This window comes from Globicephala melas, chromosome 10 (genome assembly GCF_963455315.2).
Source record: "Globicephala melas chromosome 10, mGloMel1.2, whole genome shotgun sequence".
Taxonomy (NCBI): Eukaryota; Metazoa; Chordata; class Mammalia; order Artiodactyla; family Delphinidae; genus Globicephala; species Globicephala melas.
In genome coordinates, this window is record NC_083323.1 from 66,954,560 (window position 1) to 66,980,251 (window position 25,692).

Here is a 25,692-nt window from a genome sequence, read left to right on the forward strand (position 1 = left end):
TTCCTTCCTTTATGTCCCCATCTATCACTCTGTTCAGAAAGACAAAGGTTGCTGCTCAAGCTCTACCTGCCTGAAAAGGGTCGGAGCGAGGCAGGGCCGGGAGGGGGAGTGTGATATTTGTAATTCAATTTTAATTTGTTCTTATCTAGCGAATCGAAACGAAGTCATGAAGTTTGTGAATGATTCACTTGTATATAAATTGGAGTGGATTAAAAGTTAACATTAGATAAATCCTTCTCACAGAGTCTCATTTTCTGTGCCTCCTTGGGGAGCAGACGGTTTTGGATCTCAGAGGGATTGGATGGAATCTCTGCAAAGCCTGTCTTCTCTCTAGTGGAATCCAGGGAGAAACTATTACATTTACCATGGCTGAAATTGTGGATTATTATTACGCTTTTGAACTGTGACTATTGACTAGAACTGAGGAAATTTGTTTTTGGAAACTAGGAAGTTTCTTTTTCCTAAAACCTGGAACCAATATCCTGGGCCTGACTTCATTGCCCTGGATTAGGTGCCTGTTTCTGAATCAATTACTGTGGACAGGAATATGCGACGCTCTGATTGGGTACTTTTAGCACAGAGGAAGCCATGGGTTAAGAGTGGGGAGGGATCGTTTTTCAGTGGTAGATAAGAGTTATTATTATTTATTTTTTAATTTTTTACCTAGAGAGTAAATTGAGCATGGTGACAGAAACAAGTGTCTATTACATTGGCACACAAAGCCCTGCCTCTCCTCTTCAGCTTTCCTACCCAGCCCCATCCTGCAATGGCTGCTACTTGCTGTTTCAGCCATGTCATGCCCTATCACATCTCTTTGCTTTTTCATAAGCTATTTCTATGACTGGAATGCGTTGCCCTCTCTTCTCTACCTGGTGAACTCCTGAGCAAATGCCTTCTGTTTTGAGATCCTGCCCTCCAGATCATGTTGGCTACCTTCCCTCTGTGGTCCAACACCACTTTGTACTTGCCTGTATGACAGCGTTTCTTTTGTTTTATTGGGATTATTTGTCCCCTCCTCCATTTTATGGGTATCTTGAGGCCTTCTCCATGTCTATGCATCCCCAGTGATGGACACAGACCAGGTGATTACAATTTTATTCCATAAATTTGTGTGGCTGGAAAGGTGGGGAACTTTAGATTAATCTCATAATCTCTGTTTCATCAAGGTTGTGGTTCTCAACCTGATTTCTGCTGCACTGTTCCAAAGGGAATGCTTGGAAATGTGTGGGAGAACTTTGGGTTGTCACAGTGACTAGGACTGAGTGCCGCTGGCATTCATTGGGCCAGGACCAGGGGTGCTAAATGTTCTGTAGTGCATAGGATAGTCTTCCACAGGAAGGGTTATTCTCTCCAAATGCCAGTAGCTTCCCCATTGAGAACTCCTTATCTAGTCTATCTAGTCTAAAGCACAGAAAAGAGGAGAACGATTTGATAGCTACGGAAACTGTGTTTCTGGCTCCCATCAACCCTCTGCACACACTGAATAGGAGAGCGTTATGCTCTGTGAGCGGACGGCTTGAATGATAGGTTTTTCCTGTCCACTAAATCCATTTCTACCCCTGGCTATTTCTCCCATGTCCTCTGGGTCCTGAGGTTGGAGTGCACGACTAAACCGCAGGAAAGTGCAGGATAAAAATCTGCTCTCCCACTCAAATCTCTCTTGTCTAGGTGTTCTCTAAGCCTGGGGAGAGGGACGTGGGAATTGAGTTCTGGGCATTTCTTTCAAAAATACGGCACGATAATTTGATCTTAATGTTTCATCCGCTGCACAGAAGGCTGAGAGTGACTAATTGCAATGATCTTTTAAAAAATCTATTTATAGCAAGCCTTCTGGCTACAGATATCAGTGTGGAAGGTGGCACATTGATTTAAATCCAGTTTCCTGTCACGAGGTGTCAGAAAAGCTAAATGGCTCTATCATGGTTTTTTAGGTCCTTTTCTCGGAAGGACATCCTTTTGTTCAATGTTGACACTGACGTGGCTGTGGTATCCAGGATTTAGGAAGAGTGTGAGGAGAAAACTTGGGAGCTCAGTTTTTCAAACAGGGCTCTTTGATTCTTCACCTCAAAGACATTTTTGAAAAAAGATCTCTGAAACACAAGCTCAGTCATTCATGTGATTTACTGTCCTGTGTTATGTGTAGCAAAAAGTCTTTTTGAACCAATTTACCAGGAGAGTCTGGAGCTCAGTATTTATCAGCAGTTGCTTGATAATGTTTTCTGAAAGACGTTGCCTGTAAAGAATGCTTTATAAAGCCAAGTTCTAGTCTATTTACTGTATGTTTCTTTTTTTAGATACTCCCAGAAGTATAAAAGCATCCACTGCTACAGCTGAACAGTTTTTTCAGAAGCTGAGAAATAAGCATGAATTTACTGTTCTGGTGACCCTAAAACAGACCCATTTAAATTCCGGAGTGATTTTCTCCATTCACCACTTGGATCACAGGTACGTGCGGCTGCTAGAGTTTCCTGTGTTTTCATTATAGATGGTGAAATTAACACATTAAAGAGAAGTAAACAAAAGCAAGATATTCATGATTGGTTTAAAACAGCAAGAATAATTGTGCTACATTATGCAAAATCAGAAACACAAGTAATTGAGATCAGCCTAAAAGCAGAAGGAGCTATTGCTTTTGATGTTGCTAAGAGCGAAGGGAAGTCACCATTCCTAAAACCCATTTATTAATTACTAACTTCCTCATGAGTTATCTTCCTCAATGTTAAAGTCAAACATACTTCCTCTTAATTGGTGAACAGTTAGCCGCAAAAATACCATATTCTGTTTCTTTAGGATATTGCCTGGGTTTAGAGTTTAATAGTCTTATAATTTTAATCACAGACAGATAAATTCATTTTCAGCGCACTTCTTAGACTGTGGCAGTTACAGCTGTATTTTTGGATGTATGTTGAATCAAAATACTGTCTAGTATTTCTTTGCTCCTCGCACGCATAGAAGCATGATTAGGAGAGCTGGTGGGAGTAGTGAGGAAGAGGGGAGAGGGAGAAGAAGAAATTCATTCATAACACTTAGCATATACATAAATTGCTACTAAATAACATCAAACAGCTTAAAGTGATTCCTTCCTGAAAGAATAACCACAGTTCTGACAATGAAAGTTCTTTTGTGTTCATATTTTGAATGCCCACTTCGTGACTATCTGGGGACGTTGGGCAAGTCATATAACCTATCTGTGCCTCAATTTCCTCATCTGTAATAGGAGGATAGAAATAGTACCTCCTTCATAGGTAGTTGTGAGGATCAAAGAGTTCATATATGTAAAGTGTTTTACATATATAATGGATTTAATAATCCTGTTCAGATGTGGGCAGAAACCTCTTTTCTTGGGGCAGCCTGGGACTTGGCAAATCTTTGCTAAATACTAAAGGGCAAACAGAAGCAAATATATGTGGAGAACAAAATATAGAAAATTGACACAGAGAGTAGGGTTCCTGATCACATTCTACCTGGATTACTCTCAGGGATTTAAGACCCCATCTAATTCTATCGTTAGTCCCAAAGGATTGGCATAACTTCCCAGGCCCCTCACTTGGATTTCTCTCCTCCCAGGTTTTGGCCTGTTTTTGAAAGCAGGGTGCCATCCTAACATTCACCAGGTAATTGGCTTGGGCTCCTTAAGACTGAGCAACAGCGCTTCCCTGGTGGTGCAGTGGTTGGGGGTCCACCTGCCGATGCAGGGGACGCGGGTTCGTGCCCCGATCTGGGAGGATCCCACATGCCGCGGAGCGGTTGGACCCGTGGGCCATGGCCGCTGAGCCTGCACGTCCGGAGCCTGTGCTCTGCAACGGGAGAGGCCACAACAGTGAGAGGCCCGCGTACCGCAAAAAAAAAAAAAAAAAAAGACTGAGCAAGAAAGGGAGAGGTCCATGTCCGAGGGTTCACCAGGGCTCTTCGCCTTCGTATGTTCCTGGTCCTCGTCTTCAGGTGATTGACATCAGGGGAGCTCCTCATTTGTAACGCTGCGATCCTGCTATTCTCCAGTGGGCTTTAGGCAACATGATTCACATACAGCGAAAGATATTGTTCCTTCACAGAGCAGCCTGATTTATTGCTGATTATTTCTGTTTGCTAAGAAAACTTCCCCTGTATTTTGGGCAAGAGATTTTTCTAAGCCCTGTGGCTTCTTACTACCCCATTTGTAGAGACATGGAACTCGCCTAACCTTCTTCCAGATGACATCCCTCACGACCATCCCATCCAGATGGTCAATGTTTTGTTGGTCCCTAGAGTTGAATACATTAACTCTACAAATGTTTGACCAGCATGCATTTCTTATAATCTATGCACTTTCCAACTGATACATATTAAAATAGTTTGAAAATTTTTTTTAGCACCTTAGACATAGTAAGGATATGGACCACCGAAATACCCAACTTTTATCAGGTAGGTCTTTGAAGGAAGATTTGCTGTCAGACAGATCCTATCTTACTGTTCCTATGAAGTAGATTTGTTAAAGTTGTGTGTAGGGCTTTATATTGACTTATTTCAATTAAAAATAATATATATTTTTTTCAAATTAGCATAGCAACATATTTTCATTGTAGAAAATGTGGACAACTGACAGGTGTAATAAAGAAATAGGAAAAGTCATACAAATCATATCACCAGAAGAAGACTGATATTGAAATTCTGTCATATTTTAATCCAGTTTTTTGTCTGTGTCGGTGTGTGTTCTTACTTTTGGATACTGAACTCTTTCCTTTTTTAACTTTGATAAACAACACCGTGATGAACATATTTATACATAAATCTTTGTGCTCAGCTCTCATGCTTTCCGATTATTCTTGTTAAATTGATTATTAATTCTTCATTCTTCCTTTGTATCATCTGCAAATTTGATAACATTTACCTAAACAAATACCATATTTGAGATATAGGATATTTTTCTATGATATTTAAAATCATATCTGTTTGGAAGGCACTTTTCATTTGCTTGGGAAGCCAACAATTATTAAAGGCTTACCGTGTGCTAGGCGCAGTGCTCAGTGCATTCCATGGGTTAGTTCCTTTTACGTCAATATTAGATAGTGGTTCAGAGTGCAGATCTGGAGAAGGACTGCGTGCATTCCAGTCATAGCTCTGGCTATGTGACCTTGGGTACTGGCTTTGTGACCTTGGGTAAATAAATCACTTACCTCTTCTGAACCTCAGGTTCCTCATCTATAAATCCGTATAAAGTGCTTGATGATACTAGAGAAAAAAATTCACTAAAGTCCCATCATATTGCAAGGTCATTATTCTCATTACCATTTTACAGATTAAAGAAACAAATTTTAGAGAGGTTAAGTTGTTAAAGGCTCCCAAGAGTAAATGCGGGTAGAGTTTAAACTCAGGTAGTATGATTATAGAGCTGGTCTCCTGCACCTGTGCTGTGCCTTCTCTCAGTGTCTGAAGTTGTTAGACTAGCTTCTCTTCTGCCTGTTTTTTCACAGTATCACTTATCTAGATGGTGACAGAGTCGGCACCCAAACCCACTTCTGATTTTTTTATTCCAGTTTCATTGAGATATATCAATAATTGACACGCAGCACTGTATAAGTTTAAGGTGTACAGCATAGTAATTTGACTTACATACATCATGAAGTGGTTATCACAGTAAGTTTAGTGAACACCCATCATCACATATAGATACAACATCAAAGAAATAGAAAAATAATTTTCCTTCTTCTGAGAACTCTTAGGACTTACTCTCTTAACAACTTTCATGTATAACACACAGCAGAGTTAATTATATTTACCAGGTTGTACACTGCATCCCTAGTACTTATTTATCTTATAACTGGAAGTTTGTACCTTTTGAGTGCCTTCATCCAATGCCCTCTTCCTCCCTCACCCGCCTCTGGGAACCACACATCTGCTTTTTTTTCTGTGAGTTTGTTTGTTTGTTTTTGAAGCATAATTGACCTACAACACTATTAGTTCCTGTTACGCAGCATATTTCTATATATTTCAAAATGATCACCACGATAAGTTAAGATGGCACCATACACACACACATACGTAGTTATTGACTATCTTCCCCACACTGTACATTTCATACCTGTGACTCGTTTATTTTGTAACTGGAAGTTTGTACCTCTGAGTCTCCCTCACTTATTTCTCTCCTCGCCCCAAACCCTCTCTCCTGTGGCCATCATCTGTTTGTCTCTGTATCTGTAACTCTCTTTCTGTTTTGTTATGTTTGTTCATTTGTTTTGGTTTTTAGGTTCCACATATGAGTGAAATCATACAGTATTTGTCTTTTTCTGTCTGACTTATTTTACACTCAGCATAATTCTGATTCCTGAGTCCGGTATTTTTACACATCCACTGTGATATCTGCTAACCTCCCATCACCCTCTCAGACCTTGTGCTTTGGTTTGTATTGTTTTTTTTCCTGTTGTTGTTGCTGAAGATATCTTTCTTTCCTTAGTCTTATTCTCAGCCATCTCTTTAGTGTCATCATTTCCTGAACACTTATTTATTCTCTGCTTATTTTCACAAAAAATTAAGGAGGTTTATAGAGATATCTACAGGACAATAAGACAAAAATAAAATGAAATATGCAAACCAAGGCAAAGAAGAAATAGACAACCACTTAGATGATAAGGGAATGCAACTATTCTGGGTTCTGAGACCAGAGACTTATTTCTCCTATGACCTTTTATGGTAAAATATAGTGAGTGCCTTTAGAGGAACAAGTTCAGAGGACCTCGTGTCAGCTGGTGACGTCAAGCCACAGCGCGCTTCAGAAAAAGCAAATCTATAACGATGCCAGTAACGTGCATCTAGGTGTAAAGGTGTTTGAAGTTGTACTGTCTTCGAGGCCCTTGGTAGTGTGCACAAAAGTTCTGTGCAACCAAGTTTTACTGCTCAGAATGCCAATAGCACCTCCTATGTGAAATCCTGATAAAATACCATGTCTTCTAGGCAATATTCCATACCAGTTGGCTTTTCCCAGTGTCTTGAGAATAATACTGAATTCAAGTTAGACTTCTCTGATAAATACCCAAATTGCAGCTATTCTTTGTTGACAGTTAAATGAAAGTTGTGTTGAACCTCAGCAGCAATTGAGTTGTAGGAAATACTGACATTTTATTATGAAAATTGAGGAACCAAATAAGGCCATGCCTGAACAGAAGGTACCCACATCCTCCTGTGGTGGCTGAAGTAGGCAGTTCCCAAGGGCAGGGCCAGGCTTTTTCTGGGTAAGTAGTGTGGATTCTACTCTCGCGTAATGATGGATGGATCCTCTAGAATGTGGAAATTTTAACTATGCTACAAATTTCAAACATTACATATAAGATTAATGCTGATAGTGAATTTTACAAATTAGGAAAATCACAAAGAGGGAAGCAAAAATCATCTGTAATTTTATCCCCCTGGGGATAGTGTCTACTAATACTTTCAGTTATAAATGTCTACTTAAAATGTATAGATATACTATTTTTTTAAAAAATTAAATCACATTGTACATATTTTATAACTTTTTATAATTTAGCAAAATTTTTTGAGGATTTTCCTATGCCAGTAAATATTCATTTATAATCTGTTCATTAATGACCAAAGAGTATTCCATTACTGGGTGCAAATTAAATCAGGGAAATCAGATTCTGACAAAATTTTAATTTTATCATTAAAAATGCCAAACTATCCAAAAAATGTCAAATTTTGATCAGTAGAACTATCTGACGTATCCATTAAGATGACTAGCTTGCAAAATATGGTCCTGGATAAGTGAATGCATTTATGTGCTTCAAAGGATTGTTAGCTGTAAACCAGTTAAATGTTGAAAAATGCTCATTAAAAGAAACAGGTGATCTGTCATCCTTTAACTGGCAGTGATTAGATGTGGATTCAGCCTTCTGTCAGGTCTGTCTTAGTTCACAGAAGAGCTCTTCCTCATGAGGAAAGAAGCTCATTTCCTAGTTGCTTTTGGAAGTGGGTGGGGTGAGGTTGTGGTGCTCCACTGACCACAGGTTCTTGCCTGCTTGGTAGAAGGCAAGAAGTTGAGTTATTCATAACCCCGTGAGTTAGGCTTTGTGAGTTTGACCATAGAGTGCCTGCTGCAGAGCAAACACTAAATAAACATTAATGTTATTACTAGAGATGATGTGAAGCGGCTTCCCTGCTTCTTGCGTCAGTCCCTGACTTCACTCTTATCTCCCTGCGGGTTGATGGCAGTGAGCTATCCTGAGATATCTGGCTATTGCGCATCTTGCTCTGACTCCAAATGAAGTAGGGAGAGGTCAGTGAGAAATAGAGGCTGCAGGGAATGTCAGCTCCGGCACTGGCAGAGATGGAGAAAAGTGGTATCATTCAGTAGGAGTATAAATGCCAGGCACAGTGGCCAGTCTGCTCATCACCTCTGTGTAGATCCCTTTCTTTCTGCTCATCCAAGTCCTGTTCACACTTCAGAACTTCACTCACAGCTCCGTGAAGCTTTTACTGACCTTCCCAGTTTACATGAATTTCTTTCTCCAGGTTTTTAAATCTGGGCCACTCCTTGTGGCATTCTAACATATAACATCTTGTTGTTTCAATGTTTCACATATATACATATGTATTCATTGCATATGAGACGGTAAAAAGTATCATTTGCTGCCTTTGCTCACAATTTATATTTTAAAAATCTAAATCTATTTGGTAACAAATATTTACTGAAGATTTTTTAAATTTAAATTGTAATTGTAATTAAAAAAAAATTGGTAATACATCCCATGGTTCAAAATTTAAAAGGCACAATAAGATATAGAGAAAAAGTCTACCTTCATCCCTCCCCGGCCACCTGATTTCTGTCCCTGGGGGCAACCACTATTATCATTAAAGACATTTTGAAAGTAAGAAAAGTTAAAAGAAGAAAATGTTTCTCAGCCAGTCAGTGGTGTGCTGGAGCAGGCTTATACTGGCTGATAAGAATTGAAACTTTGTGAGCTGGCTGACATCACTGTTGTAGCTTGAAGTAGACTATGGAAATAAGCAAGTGCTACAGAGTAGAGCTCTTTTTAAAAAATGTGTTTTTGTTGATAAATATTCTGTTTTTAATGAGTCTACTTTTTTCATATTTCTTTTCTTCTATCTTCCCTAAACAAACGGATAAATGAACCAATATCTTAGAATTATTTCTGTAGAAAACAGAGAGCCAAATGTTAAACATTTATCAGTACCATGCCTGCAGTGGTTGTAGACAACCACCATAAGACTCCAGGATGTAGCTTTCTAATCCTTTTCCCAGGAGTACTTGTGTGTTTGCCTGAAATTTTATGTAGCTGACAACAAATTTTGATTAGATTTTTTCTTTTGCTGTAAAGGATTATGCATTAAACTTGCACACTCCATTTTACCTGCCATGCTGTCATACAAAGTTAGATGCTAAATAAATATTTGGTGGATGAAAAAATGAGTGGAAGATCGAGCGAAAGATCATCATGAGTACACCAGGAATCACAAATGACATCACAGAGTTTTCTCCAGGCTAGGGTAAAGGATCTGGAGAATGTTCAAATTTGCTCTATTGATGCAGGGTGCCTTATCTATCCTGAAATGCCATTAGCTCTAGGCGTGAGGATTTCACTAACTGGCAGACGCTGCTTCCAAATGACTGCAAGTCAAGTTCTTAGAGAATAACGACACCTGTAATGAGCTATGTAACAACATCTCAGCCACTGTGTGAAAGCTGGAAACCTAATCACACAACTTTGTTGGTTTGGACGTATGAGACTAATGGACGTGCTCTGGGTCTTGGGGTGTCTGAAGTGAACTAAGAGCAAGATGGAAGTGGGAAAGGCAGACATCACAGTGTCTTGGGACTGGAAGTGTGCTTAAGTCACATCTTGGTACTGAAACACAGCTTCAAACAAAGTGACATCATTATGAAGCTACTGGGAACCTTATAAGCAGTGCTCTGGTGTGCCGTGAACAGTCTCATTTGGCCTCCAAACCTGAGATGCTGGTTTCCAGTGATGTTTTTCCAGTAGGGGCTGCTGTTAAAAATTGGACCACAAACTTCATGTGAGCACAGTGCAAAAAGATTGTTGGCTCTTCTGGCATTTCTGTGTATGTTTAGCCAACATCAGTATTACCTAAAAACAACAGACAATAATATATGATACTTTATGTATGAAAGAATAAAGACACTTAGGCAGATCAAAGGAGTTTTCTCATCATTACAGTTTTCTGGCTATTGTGTTTTGAAAGGAAAAAAAAAGACTAGAGAAGTAATTCTAAGATATTATTCACTTATCTGTTTGTACAAGAAATATAGAGGAGAAATATGAAAACAGTAAAGGCTAATTGAAAAGTGAAAGTATATTTGTAAGTAAAAATGAATGAGAAAATTTCCCCGAATTCCAAAAGGACTCTGTTCTCTTTTTCCATGTTTTGTAAAACTGCATTTTCTTCACGATAAATAAAATCCTTTTGCTGTCCCTTGATGTAGCTTTGGTACAGTCCCCTAAATTACATTCTGTGGTTTAAAATTTCCTTTATGAGAAATTTATGGTCTACTCTATAGAATAGAAAATTTGGCATGATTTTGGGCAATTTGGGAGAAGTAAGAAAAAAATTCATCTGTCCTTGATGCTACCTAACTTTCTTCTTTGGATGTTGAGGAATTTGTGACAATGAAGGAGAGATTATCTCAGCACAATATTTGACTCTGCAATGAATACTGATGCATAGGCATTAATGCAAATACTGTTGATTAGTTTACTATTGATCTTTTAATTGGAGATCTGGAAAAGGGACGATGATACATCTGTATTTAACTTTCCATCTTAATCTGCCCCGCTGTATTCAATGAATGATCATTTTGTCCTGCCTAACAAAGAAAAGAAATGGACATCTTGAACTTAGATCTAGGTATACTTATCTTGTGTAATATCTAATAGGTGAAGCTGGTGGTCCCAATGCCAGTTACCCAAAAGCCCATTCTTTTCTCACATGTTTGTAATGTCAAATGTAGTACCACATCTCTGTCAATTCAGAGGTCTGTTTCTGGGCCTTGTATTCTGCTCTACTGATTCCTTGTGGCTCCTACAGGAAGACCACACTACTCTGATTACTGTAGTTTTATAAGACTTGCTAACTCATAGTTCAGGTCTCTGTTCTTCCTGTTCAGATTTTTTGCTATGCTTGAAACTTTATTCTTTGGTATAAACTTTAGAATCAGTTTGATAAGTTTTATGAAAAAAATGCCATTGGGATTTATATTGGAATTGTGTCACATTTATAGATTAATGTGTTAACATTTTTCTGATATTCATTTTTTAAAATCCAGGGATATGACTTATCTCTCCATTTTCTTTCATTTCTTCTTTATAATTATCTCTATAAAGGACATACACATATTTTGTTAGATTTTTTCCTAGGAACCTTACAGGCTATTCTGTTACTCAAGTGGGATCTTTATTTTTCCATTATATTTTCTAATTTGTAAAAGACTTAAGTTACTATATTACCAGAAAAATGGATTCTGATTTGTATCAAAAGTAACATCTGCTATAGTATTTAACTTGCTTTCTCTTTTGTCTCTGGAGGAAAGTTGGAGTTTTTGGATGCAACTCAAGTATAATAAGAAAATTTTCAAGGTGTCATCAAAGTTCATTTAATTCTCTTTTCTTAATCTGCCATACATTGATATGCACTGACATTTCAATGATCTTTTCCAAGCTGAATGTTGAGGGATTTGTTGTAATATATTTTAATTCTTTGGCATTAAGACTCTTCTCCTTTTAGTCTTACGATGTCATTGTGAAACTTCCCAAATGCTGTTTAGGCCTTTGGTCAATCACTTAAAATCATTTTTCAGAAGACTCATTTAACAAATTAAAATGATCTTCCTGCAGTTTATTAGGAAGTGACAGGAAATAGAATTGAGCTTATTTGTAACTTGTTTTGTTATCTCCTGTAGTGTGGTGAAGCATGTACCTTTTAAAAAAGTCCATGCAAAATATTGTTTGGGGGCTTCCCTGGTGACGCAGTGGTTGAGAGTCCGCCTGCCGATGCAGGGGACACGGGTTCGTGCCCCGGTCCGGGAAGATCCCACATGCCGCGGAGCCGCTGGGCCCGTGAGCCATGGCCGCTGAGCCTGCGCATCTGGAGCCTGTGTTCCGCAACGGGAGGGGCCACAACGGTGAGAGACCTGCGTACTGCAAAAAAAAAAAAAAATTGTTTTGGTGTCCTTATTGACATGGAGTTTACGTTATCTCCATTACTTAAGAAATCTTATTTCCCTAGCTGTTGTATACACTTGCATTCCATTGATCTTGGCAAGCTGTCATATTTTTGAGACCATATATTGATGTATTTCATAATAGTTGAATGAAAGTCATTCAAATTTTGCCTCTTCTTTTCAGTGATTTTACCCATTGAGCATTTAAAGAAGGAGATGATTGGCATGCTGTCATCTTTCATTTGTATTTTAACCTTTGGTTATTTAAAACTCTAGGTGGTGTAAAAATTAGGTTTGATTATTATTGAGGATGTGAGTGCACTAGAGAATACACGAATCAGTGAATATTTCAACGTAAATCCATTTAACTTAGCCAATAAAAATACCTTTATCAGCACTGAAAAGAAAGTAAGAGATGTGTTTTGAGGAAACAATTTACTTTGCAGATGACTTGAACTATACACTTTGAAGCACTGAGCACTATATTTAAAATACTTATTGCTAACATGATATATGAGAAATGACTGTCATTTCTAAAGTTTACTGTTCTTTGAATATTAGTGAATTTGTACATTTTCATATATTTATTAGTAAGTTGTTGGTATCTCTGATTAGATGAATAGTTTCTAAATATCCTTTGCCATTTTTACACCAGAGTCTTGTCATTTTTCTTGTTTATTTGTAAAATTCTTTATATGTTAAGAATGTCAACTCACTGACAGTTATATTTGCAGGAGAGTTCCCAGGTTAATTATTGCTTTTAATTTAAAAATGTTTTTTGAAATCATTTCAAACCTACAGAAAAGTTACAAAGACAGTACAAAGAACTCCTGCCTCTTCTCTCACCAGATTCCTAATTGGTAATCTTTTTAGCTCATTTGCTCCATCACCCTCTATCTCAGTCCAGCATGCCTTTTACTGACAATATACTCCATCACCCTTAAATACTCTAGTATATATTTTATTAAAACAAGGACACTCTCTGTATAACCAACATACACAATGCAATCAAGAAATCAGCATTGACAGCACAATACCATCCAATCTCAGACCCCATTTAAATTTCACCAACTATCTAAACAATGTCTTTTTCCTTCTTGGGCCATAATTCCATTCTAGAACACATGTTGCATTTGGTTGTCATATCTTATAATTTCCTTCAATCTGGAGCAGTTCCGTTCCCTGTTTTGGGTATCCTTTACAGTCTCAGAAGTGTAGGCATTTCATTCCATATTATCACCGTCAACCTGGGTCCATCTGATGTTTCCTCATCACACTCAGGCTATGCATTCTTGTTAGGAATACCACAGAAATGATGCTGACCACATCTGGAGGTACACTGTGTCAGTCCGTTCTACTGCTGTGATATTAACCTTGATCACCTGGTCAAGTTAGTGATCTGCCAGGTTCTGCACTATTTTTCCCTTTGATTTTGATCAGTATTTTATGGGGAGATAATTCAATTTCATTCCAATATCCTGTTCCTCATCAGACCTTCACCCACCTGCCTTAACATCCATTGGCTGTTCCCACCTGTATAAGATACGATTGCTTCTTAGTGACACGAATAAAATGATAAAATGGAAAATTGAACTCATTCTAACTCAAATTCATTTTTTATACTGTCAAAAACTTAAGGAATATATGTCATGTAAAAATATATTCCTAAAAAATGGTAATTCAGACTTTTGTATCTCATTTTTAAATTTTTAAATTTTTATTTTTTGCCATACACGGGCCTCTCACTGTTGTGGCCTCTTCTGTTGTGGAGCACAGGCTCCGGACACGCAGGGCCAGTGGCCATGGCTCACGGCCCCAGCCGCTCCGCGGCATGTGGGATCCTCCCGGACCAGGGTACGAACCCACGTCCCCTGCATCAGCAGGCAGACTCTCAACCACTGCACCACCAGGGAAGCCCTTGTATCTCATTTTAAGTGCATATCCCCTTTCACTATGCAAGGTATCTTTAAATTAACTACTGTATTTTTCTTTAATGAAAAGTATTCATTTATACTGAATGAAATTCAGAGAAAATAATGTTATTTCCATAAAGTTGATTTGCCCAACTTTTCTACCTTTTTCTTGATAGCTTTATATACAGGATTGCATTCATTGAACTAAACTCAAAGACCTTTGTGAAAACAAGATCAGAGTGTATATAAGATGTATTTCCAGGCAAATTTTGCTGGAAATACATTTAGCCTTCTATGATGTCTAGTTATTGGATTTTCAGTTTTTGACATTTCTAATTGCATGTTTTCTACATTTAAAAAATAATTCTGATTGTTATTCATCAGCCGATAACTGAAATAAATATATGACAAAATCTTTCTATCCTTTAGTTTGTCATAATTCAGGATCTATTGCAGGTGTTTTGTTCAATCACGTTAAGAAAAGTTGTGCTTATTTTTAATCTCTCCATTTCTAACTAGATATGAGAATGTAGAGTAATAAGACAGTATAAAAATGTCTGGCCATGTAAAATAAAGATCTGGCAGAAATATAAAAATTCTGGACACGAAAAAGGAAGGCCTACATTTATAGCAAATCATCATCCTGGGGAGTGTCAATTCAGGAAAATGATGAAATGGGAACTCTTTGAGGACCTGGACTTTTGTCTCTTTTTCCCAGTATTCTCTGTACCTGGTACAGTGCCTGCTGTAAAGATGACTGGTGGATGTTTGAGGAATGACTGAATGAGAAGTGCAGAGAATCTGCTGATACCCAGTGTATGGTAGTTGGCTGATTTCTTAGGTTCATTGAAATGTTGTCTCTGCATTATAAGGATTAACACTTTATTAAGTTCTTACTCTGTGTCATGTAGTCTTCTAAACACCTTACATGGATTAATCTCATTAAATGTGCATCACAATCTTGGAGGTAGATACCATTCTTATCCTTATTTTCCAGATAAGAAAATGGGGCCTTGAAAGGTTAAGTCTCAAGTCCAAGGTTACAGTAAGTGGCAGAATCAACATTTGAACCAGGCTGCCTGACACCAGAGCCCATTCTCCTGTAACCACCATCCTGACAACTTCTCTCTCTACCTGTTTTAGAGCAACACTATGGCCTTTCTTCCTCCTCAAAACCCAAGAACTCTATTGACAGGGTTAATACTCTTGCTTTCTATTGCTTTTGAAGACAACAATCATATATTTTTCTTCTATTAAGCTTTTTTGTTATAGTAAACATTTTTATCCAGAAGTTTTCTTTCTTGCAATTTATTTCTTTATTTCAATAGCATCATCATGGCTTGCTGAAGTTGATAACAGTATAAATAAAGCTGTCATGGTCTGCATGATTGGGAAAATATTTTGTCTTTTCATTTTTTAAAATTGACTCTCCATAAAAAGTTTGTGCTAAAACTTAAAACTAAGATTCCTACATTTTTGGCATTCCCCTACTAGAATTTGGGGCCCAGTCGGATCTATTTTCTTTAGTTAGGGGGGGTCCAGTAGCCATTTCGATTGGGAACGCTTGAAGTAATAGGCTCACTAAGAGCAAAATGTCACCTCAGTGGAAGACCCATGAATCCTGTTGCCTTCTTCCTTGGCTTTTATCTATTCTGAACAATAGAGGAGACATGATGACCCATGAAGCATGTCAGAAAACAGATGCTGCAGTGTTGACAGCTTATTCTCCCCTGTGACTAATTCCTTTCTTTCAAATACAGCCTCCCTAGAACTTCTAGTTGCCTTACACGCATCAATGCTTCTCCTTTATTGTCTGCCCGTAGTTTCAGAATGTGTTACGTGTAAAGCTGCCAGAAATTCCTGCACAGACCAACCTCTATTGACCTAAGGAAGTCCTATCGATTTTTTAAACGACCTTAGGAAAGCAAAATGTTAAGAGGAAGATTTGAAAACAGATAAAATACTTCCTGGAATCAAAGGGCATTGAGGGTCTTTGGGAGTCACTTAGTCACTCCAGATGGATGTATTCCTAAAACCATCATGAATCATTGTTTTAGGTGAAGGTGATGATGAAAAGTTACCATCTTGAGAACATAATTTTCTTCCAGAAATATTGTTTGCTGTTTATACTTTGAGATAGCACGATTGCATGCACACTTTAATACACTTGTAAAGCCACTTAAGTATCTGGAAATTGAAGACACCATTGCTGTATTCTCTTGGAATTACACATGCACATACACACAAATCGCAATTCATCCAAAACTACAGTAATGTTTAAATTGTGTATATAAATGTATATGGATTTTAAGAGGTCACCAAGTTCTTTCCTTCAGGCAGAGTTGACTTAAATCATTCTAACAGGTAAAACTACATCCAGAAAAGATGTTTTGTTTTGTGGATTTTTTTCACAAAAGAGATTGACTTAAGTAACCAAATTCAGAAATTAAAAAGTGATGTATTATGGATTTTTTAATGTAAAATTAAGTACATAGTGTCTTATATACTAAAGGATCAAGTAATTAATGATTCCTCAATGAATATGTTATTCCCTCCCAGACTGTGCTCTACTTTTCTATGTATGTATATTTTTAGATCCTTTCATATCAAAGTGGATATTATGAGAATTTGATGTATAAAATATCATTTCTGTAGTTTTTGAACCCTACTTGACCATTAACACACATCACAGATGGTTTCACAGATCCAGGGATAATTTACTCCACTTCCTTTCTGCAGAAATAGAATTACATATACTCAGTGGAAAAAAGAAATTCATGTTTTATATAGGTCTTTTAAAATAACTTTTCAGGGAGGGAGATGCAAGAGGGAGGAGATATGGGGATATATGTATATGTATAGCTGATTCGCTTTGTTATAAAGCAGAAACTAACACACCATTGTAAAGCAATTATACTCCAATAAAGGTGTTAAAAAAGAAGAGATAACTATAAAATAACTTTTCTATAGGAGTTTCGTCTTTAAATTCAAATGAAGTGATACCTCAGTTAATAAATCCCTTGGAACCATATGTATTTTATTACTTAACTATATTAAATATACCCTTGTGCGTGCACATGCGTGTGCACACACACACAAATACTCGCACCTCAGAGTCTTTCAAAACAGAACAGCTAGTGCTTATTTTTAATGACCAAATCTTTAAATTTTCCTCTCTAATATGTTAATCTGAGTTTTATAGAAAAAAGTATGACCATTTCTGAAATTAGAACGATGCTATATATCATAAAGGGATAGTGAGCTGGAAAAATTTTAGAAAAAAGGAAAGAATGCACTGACCCTTTCTCAACCTACCACTCTTCAGTGTAAGCCCTCTTGGGGAATTAGTGAAGGGTTATACTTCTAACTTCCTTTCAAATATCATCAGCATCTCTACATTGGAGTAAGGACTAGAGGCAGAATAGCTTTGGTGATGCCATCAGGAGTGAGATGGGATGAATCCAGTCTCCAAATAGATTCCTTGAGTTTTCAGCAATTGGGGATCTTATTTTACATGGCCTGTACTCGTAGGTGATAAATATAAGTTGGGAATCATTGCAGAAATCTTCTTTTTCCTTATATGAATGTTTAATTGATGCTCCCCAGTTCTTTGAAAGAACGATTATTTTCTTTTAGAATTGCAGTCACCTTTGCTATAATCAGCTGAACCTGATATGTATGGGCCTGTTTTTAAACTATCTGTATGGTTCCATTAGTCTATATTTCTATTCATGTGCCAACATTGCATAGTTTTAGCTACTGTTGTTTCATAATAATTTTAGATATAGTAGTGTAAACCTTCCAAATTTTGTTGTTCTTCTTCAAGATTATCTTGGGTATACTTGTCTTTTTCACATTTCCTTGTAATTTCAGAATCAGCTTGATTTTTGGTTGGGATCTATTAAATCTGTAAGTAAATTTGACCAATGATTTACGTATTTGCATTAGAGATTTAAAAATTTTTCTCAGTAACATTTTTATACAACATTTTATTTCATTTGTTTTGTAAGGTTATCGCACATTTTCTGTTAAATTCTGGGATATGTGATGTTTTGATGTTAATTTAATTGGCACATTTAAAATTTTGTTTTATATTTGTTAGCAATACAAGTGAGTTTTGTACATTGATCTTCCAGTGACCTTTGTTACATTAATTTATAATTTATTATTACTCATTTATGCATTAATTTATCTGCTATTCATTATAATATTGACTACGAATAACAGTGATATTTCTTTCTTTTCAATTCTCATACCTTTAATACATTTTTCTATCTTATTACATTGGTTATTCAATATGGAATAAATATGGAATAAAAGTGTGCTGGCTGATATTTTTATCTTCCCAATCTCATGGGGAAAGCTTTGATATTCCATTATTAAGTATGATGTTTTTCATAGTTATTATTGTTATTTTTGTTTATTTGTAGATTCTTCACCTTATATAAAGCAACTTCAGTTTTATTCCTCAGAATTGAGAAAAAGAATGGATGTTAAATTTTCTCGAATGCATTTTCTACAACTGCTAAATATTTAATTTTTCTCCTTTATTTATTTATTTATTTTTGGGGGGGATTTTTTTTTTATTCAAACAGAAAGTTGCAAAAATTATAATCATCCTCATCAGTTCACTCAGTTCCATGTAATTATTTTTTTTTCATCTTGATCTTCGTTGGCACTTTTATGAATTCATCAGTTTTCCATTAGAGTTCTGAAAATGCTTATTCATTCAGTTCAGCAGTATAGTCAGTTACCAGAAACCTGTACCTGTCAGAGTCTTTCCCATGAATTCCTTGAAGATGAAACGCTTTTATAGGAACATTTTTGCAAAAGCATCAGAGTACACCCAGAACTGTCTGTAAATGACAAAAGACTTAAAAATGGCCACGGTTAAAGATTTGATGAAAGTCCATAATAATGCAATTGACAAGGAAATTTAGTTATTTCTGAGATATGCATTTTAAAGTAATAGCTAGAATTATGACTTATAACATTATACCAGAACATATAAGATTTTTAGAAATTTCATGTAATGTCTGAAACATTTATATTAACATATTTCCATACAAATAACCCAAAGAAAGTTTAGTATTAGTTGTTTTTGTTTGTTTGTTTGTTTTTTATACTGCAGGTTCTTATTAGTCATCAGTTTTATACACATCAGTGTATACATGTCAATCCCAATAGCCCAATTCAGCACACCACCATCCCCACCCCACTGCGGTTTCCCATCCCCTTGGTGTCCATACGTTTGTTCTCTACATCTATGTCTCAACTTCTGCCCTGTAAACCAGTTCATCTGTACCATTTTTCTAGGTTCCACATACATGTGTTAATATACGATATTTGTTTTTCTCTTTCTGACTTACTTCACTCTGTATGACAGTCTCTAGATCCATCCATGTCTCAAAAAATGACCCAATTTCATTCCTTTTTATGGCTGGGTAATATTCCATTGTATATATGTACCACATCTTCTTTATCCATTCGTCTGTTGATGGGCATTTAGGTTGCTTCCATGACCTGGCTATTGTAAATAGTGCTGCAGTGAACATTGAGGTGCATGTGTCTTTTTGACTTATGGTTTTCTCTGGGTATATGCCCAACAGTGGGATTGCCGGATCATATGGTAATTCTATTTTTAGTTTTTTAAGGAACTTCCATACTGTTCTCCATCGTGGCTGTATCAATTTACATTCCCACCAACAGTGCAGGAGGGTTACCTTTTCTCCACACCCTCTCCAGCATTTGTTGTTTGTAGATTTTCTGATGATGCCCATTCTAACTGGTGTGAGGTGATACCTAACTGTAGTTTTGATTTGCATTTCTCTAATAATTATTGCTGTTGAGCAGCTTTTCATGTGCTTCTTGGCCATCTGTATATCTTCTTTAGAGAAATGTCTATTTAGGTCTTCTGCCCATTTTTGGATTGGGTTGTTTGTTTCTTTAATATTGAGCTGCATGAGCTGTTCATATATTTTGGAGATTAATTCTTTGTCTGATGATTCGTTTCCAAATATTTTTTCCCATTCTGAGGGTTGTCTTTTTGTCTTGTTTATGGTTTCCTTTGCTATGCAAAAGCTTTGAAGTTTCATTAGGTCCCATTTGTTTATTTTTGTTTTTATTTCCATTACTCTAGGAGGTGGATCAAAGAAGATCTTGCTGTGATTTATGTCAAAGAGTGTTCTTCCTATGTTTTCCTCTAAGAGTTTTATAGTGTCCAGTCTTACATTTAGGTCTCTAATCCATATTGAGATTATTTTTGTGTATGGTGTTAGGGAGTGTTCTAATTTCATTCTTTTCCATGTAGCTGTCCAGTTTTCCCAGCACCACTTATTGAAGAGACTGTCTTTTCTCCATTGTATATCCTTGCCTCCTTTGTCATAGATTAGTTGACCATAGGTGCGTGGGTTTATCTCTGGGCTTTCTATCTTGTTCCATTTTTCTATGTTTCGGGATTTGTGCCAGTACCATATTGTCTTGATTAAAGTAGCTTTGTAGTATAGTCTGAAGTCAGGGAGTCTGATTCTTCCAGCTCTGTTTTTTTCCCCTAAAGACTGCTTTGGCTATTCCCGGTCTATTGTGTCTCCGTACAAATTTTAAGATGATTTGTTCTAGTTCCGTACAAAATGCCATTGGTCATTTGATAGGGATTGCATTGATCTGTAGGTTGCTTTGGGTAGTAGAGTCATTTTCACAAAATTGATTCTTCAAATCCAAGAACATGATATATCTCTCCATCTGTTGGTATCATCTTTAATTTTTTTCATCAGTGTTTTATAGTTTTCTACATACAGGTCTTTTGTCTCCCTAGGTAGGTTTATTCCTAGGTATTTTATTCTTTTTGTTGCAATGGTAAATGGGAGTGTTTCCATAATTTCTCTTTCAGATTTTACATCATTAGTGTATAGGACTGCAAGAGATCTCTGTGCATTAATTTTGTATCCTGCAACTTTATCAAATTCATTTATTAGCTCTAGTAGTTTTCTGGTGGCATTTTTAGGATTCTCTATGTATAGTATCATGTCATCTGCAAACAGTGACAGTTTTACTTCTTCTTTTCCAGTTTGTATTCCTTTTATTTCTTTTTCTTCTCTGATTGCCATGGCTAGGACTTCTAAAACTATGTTGAATGATGGTGAGAGTGCACACCCTTTTCTTGTTCCGGTTCTTAGAGGAAATGCTTTCAGTTTTTCACCATTGAGAATGATGTTTGCTGTGGGTTTGTCATACATGGGCTTTATTATGTTGAGTTATGGTCCCTCTGTGCTCACTTTCTGGAGAGTTTTTATCATAAATGGGTGTTGAATTTTGTCAAAAGCTTTTTCTGCATCTATTGAGATGATCATATGGTTTTTATCTTCAATTTGTTAATATGGTGTATCATATTGATTGATTTGCATATATTGAAGAATCCTTGCATCCTTGGGATAAATCCCACTTGATCATGGTGTAGGATCCTTTTAATGTGTTGTTGGATTCTGTTTGCTAGTATTTTGTTGAAGATTTTTGCATGTATATTCATAAGTGATATTGGTCTGTAATTTTTTTTTTTTTTGTAGTATCTTTGTCTGGTTTTGGTATCAGGGTGATGGTGGCCTCATAGAATGAGATTGGGCGTGTTCCTTCCTCTGCAATTTTTTGGAAGAGTTTGAGAAAGATGGGTGTTAGCTCTTCTCTAAATGTTTCATAGAATTCACCTGTGAAGCCATCTGGTACTGTACTTTTGTTTGTTGGAAGATCGTTAATCACAGTTTCAATTTCATTACTTGTGATTGGTCTGTTCATAGTTTCTGTTTATTCCTGGTTCAGTCTTGGAAGGCTATACCTTTCTAAGAATTTGTCCATTCTTCCAGGTTGTCCATTTTATTGGCATAGAGTTGTTTGTAGTAGTCTCTTAGGATGCTTCGTATTTCTGCGGTGTCTGTTGTAACTTCTCCTTTTTCATTTCTAATTTTATTGGTTTGAGTCCTCTTCCTCTTTTTCTTGATGATTCTGGCTAATGGTTTGTCAATTTTGTTTATCTTCTCAAAGAACCACTCCTAGTTTTATTGATCGTTCCTATTGTTTTCTTTGTTTCTATTTCATTTATTTCTGCTCTGGTCTTTATGATTTCTTTCCTTCTGCTAACTTTGTGTTTTGTTTGTTCTTCTTTCTCTAGTTCCTTTAGGTGTAAGGTTAGATTGTTTATTTGAGATTTTTCTTGTCTCTTGAGGTAGGCTTTTACAGCTATAAACTTCCTTCTTAGAACTGCTTGCTGTATCCCATAGGTTTTGGATTGTTATGTTTTCATTGTCATTTGTCCCTAGGAATATTTTGATTTCCTCTTTGATTTCTTTAGTGATCTCTTGGTTATTTAGTAATGTATCGTTTAGCCTCCATGTGTGGTCAGAAAAGATGCTTGATATGATTTCAGTTTTCTTAAATTTACTGAGGCTTGATTTGTGACCCAAGATGTGATCTATCCTGGAGAATATTCCGTGCATACCTGAGAAGAAAGTGTAATCTGCTGTTTTTGGATGGAATATCCTATAAATATCAATTAAATCTATCTTGTCTATTGTGTCATTTAAAGCGTCAGTTTCCTTATTTATTTTCATTTTGGATGATCCATTGGTTAAGTGAGGTGTTAATGTCCCCCACTATGATTGTGTTATTGTCTATTTCCTCTTATAGCCGTTAGCAGGTGCCTTATATATAGAGGTGCTCCTATGTTGGGTGTATATATATTTATAATTGTTATACCTTCTTCTTGGATTGATCCCTTGATCATTATGTAGTGTCCTTCCTTGTCTCTTGTAACATTCTTTATTTTAATGTCTATTTTACCTGATATGAGTATAGCTACTCCAGCTTTTTTTTGATTTCCATTTGCATGGAATATCTTTTTCCATCCCCTCACTTTCATTCTGTATGTGTCCCTAGGTCTGAAGTGGGTCCCTTGTAGACAGCATATATATGGGTTTTGTTTTTGTATCCATTCAGCAAGCCTGTGTCTTTTGGTGGGAGCATTTAATCTATCCACGTTTAAGGTAATTATTGATATGAATGTTCCTGTGACCATTTTCTTAATTGTTTTGGGTTTGATTTTTGTAGGTCCTTTGCTTCTCTTGTGTTTCCCACTTAGGGAAGTTCCTTTAGCATTTGTTGCAGAGCTGGTTCGGTGGTGCTGAATTCTCTGAGCTTTTGCTTGTCTGTAAAGCTTTTGATTTCTCCATCAAATCTGAATGAGATCCTTTCTGGGTAGAGTAATCTTGGTTGTAGGTTCTTCCCTTTCATCAGTTTAAATATGTCATGCCACTCCCTTCTGCCTTGTAGAGTTTCGATGAGAAATCAGCTGTTAACCTTATGGGAATTCCCTTGTATGTTATTTATCATTTTCCCCTTGCTGCTTTCAATAATTTTCCTTTGTCTTTAATTTTAGCCAATTTGATTACTATGTGTCTTGGTGTGTTTCTCCTTGGGTTTATCCTCTGTTGGACTCTCTACGCTTCCTGGGCTTGGGTGGCTATTTCCTTTCCCATGTTAGGGAAGTTTTCGAATATAATCTCTTCAGATATTTTCTCTGGTCCTTTCTCTCTCTCTTCTCCTTCTGGGACCCCTATAATGTGAATGTTGTTGCATTTATTGTTGTCCCAGAGGTCTCTTAGGCTGTCTTCATTTATTTTCAGTCATTTTTCTTTTTTCTCTTCCGCAGCAGTGAATTACATCATTCTGTCTTCCAGGTCACTTATCCGTTCTTCTGCCTCAGTTATTCTGCTATTGATTCCTTCTAGTGTATTTTTCATTTCTGTTATTGTATTGTTCATCTCTGTTTGTTTGTTCTTTAATTCTTCTAGGTCTTTGTTAAACATTTCTTGCACCTTCTCGATATTTGTCTCCATTGTTTCTCTGAGGTCCTGGATCATCTTCACTGTCATTATTCTGAATTCTTTTTCTGGAAGGTTGCCTATCTCCACTTCATTTAGTTGTTTTTCTGGGGTTTTATCTTGTTCCTTCATCTGGTACATAGCCCTCTGCCTTTTCATCTTTTCTATCTTTCTGTGAATGTAGTTTTTGATCCACAGGCTGCAAGATTGTAGTTCTTTCTGCTTCTGCTGTCTACCCTCTGGTGGATGAGGCTATGTAAGAGGCTTGATGGGAGTGACTGGTTGTGGGTAGAGCTGACTGTTGCTCTGGTGGGCAGAGCTCAGGAGAAGTTTAATCCACTTGACTGCTGATGGGTGGGGCTTGGTTCCCTCCCTGTTGGTTGTTTGGCCTGAGGCAACCCAACACTGGAGCCTACCTGGCCTCTTTGCTGGGGCTAATGGCAGACTTTGGGAGGGCTCACACCAAGGAGTATTTCCCAGAACTTCTGCTGACAGTGTCCTTGTCCTCATGGTGAGCCATAGCCACCACCCGCCCCTGCAGTAGACCCTCCAACACTAGGAGGTAGGTTTGCTTCAGTCTCCTGTGGGGTCAATGCTTCTTGCCCTGGGTCCCAATGCGCACACTGCTTTGTGTGTGCCCTCCAAGAGTGGAGTCTCTCCCCCAGTCCTGTCAAAGTCCTGCAGTCAATTCCCACTAGGCTTCAAAGTCTGATTCTCTAGGAATTCCTCCTCCTGTTGCCGGACCTCCAGGTTGGGAAGCATGATGTGGGGCTCAGAACCGTCACTCAAGTGGGTGGACTTCTGTGGTATAAGTGTTCTCCAGTCTGTGAGTCACCCACTCACCAGTTATGGGATTTGATTTTACTGTGATTTCACCCCTCCTCTGTCTCATTTTGGCTTCTCCTTTGTCTTTTGTTGTGGGGTATCTTTTTTGGTGAGTTCCAGTGTCTTCCTTTCGATGACTGTCCAGCAGCTAGTTGTGATTCTGGTGTTCTCGCAAGAAGGAGTGAGAGCATGTCCTTCTACTCCTCCATGTTGGTTCCTCCTCCCTTTATTTTGTTAACATGTAGTGAATTACCTTTTTTTTTTTTTTTTTTTTGCGATAACGCGGGCCTCTCACTGTTGTGGAGCACAGGCTCTGGACGCGCAGGCTCAACGGCTATGGCTCTCGGGCCCAGCCTCTCCGCGTCATGTGGTATCTTCCCAGATGGGGTCACGAACCTGTGTCCCCTGCATCGGCAGGTGGACTCTCAACCACTGCGCCACCAGGGAAGCCCTACGTCTATTCTTATGAATTAAATTGGTTTGTAGTTTCCCTTGTAATGTCTTTGTCAGGTTTTTGCCTCATAGAATATGTTAGGATGTGTTCCCTTTTTGGTAATCTAGAAGACTTTGTGAAAGATTGCTGTTACTTTCTCCTTGAAGTATTCAAAAGAGTTCACTGATCTAGTCATCTGAGACTGGAGTAATGTTTGTTGGATGATTTTAATTACAACTATCCTTCTTTCTAGGTTTAGTGTCCATAACCCTAACAAAGGCCAGCACTCCAAACTGCGTTTGAAATTGCATTTCCTCTCAGGGCGTTGCTTCAAGAATTCACTTCTTCTTTTGCACTATTACTTTGTACTTTCTCTATCGGATATTTCCATAAGCACATAAATATGCTATAAAGTCTGAAAAGCAAGCCAAATGTAAAACCCTCTATTGACCTTACCTATTCAACTGCTGTTTCTCTGTTTCC

At 37.4% G+C, this 25,692-nt stretch overlaps 1 protein-coding gene across 2 annotated transcripts in view; it reads left to right on the top strand.

Moving 5' to 3' along the window:
* NELL2 (neural EGFL like 2) overlaps positions 1 to 25,692 on the top strand; it is a 378,238-nt gene that overhangs the window by 49,065 nt on the left and 303,481 nt on the right. For both annotated transcript variants that reach the window (XM_060305603.1, XM_030835328.2), the window contains exon 4: positions 2,295 to 2,445. In XM_060305603.1, the coding sequence (XP_060161586.1) occupies positions 2,295 to 2,445 (151 nt within the window). The remainder of the gene's footprint in view (positions 1 to 2,294; positions 2,446 to 25,692) is intronic.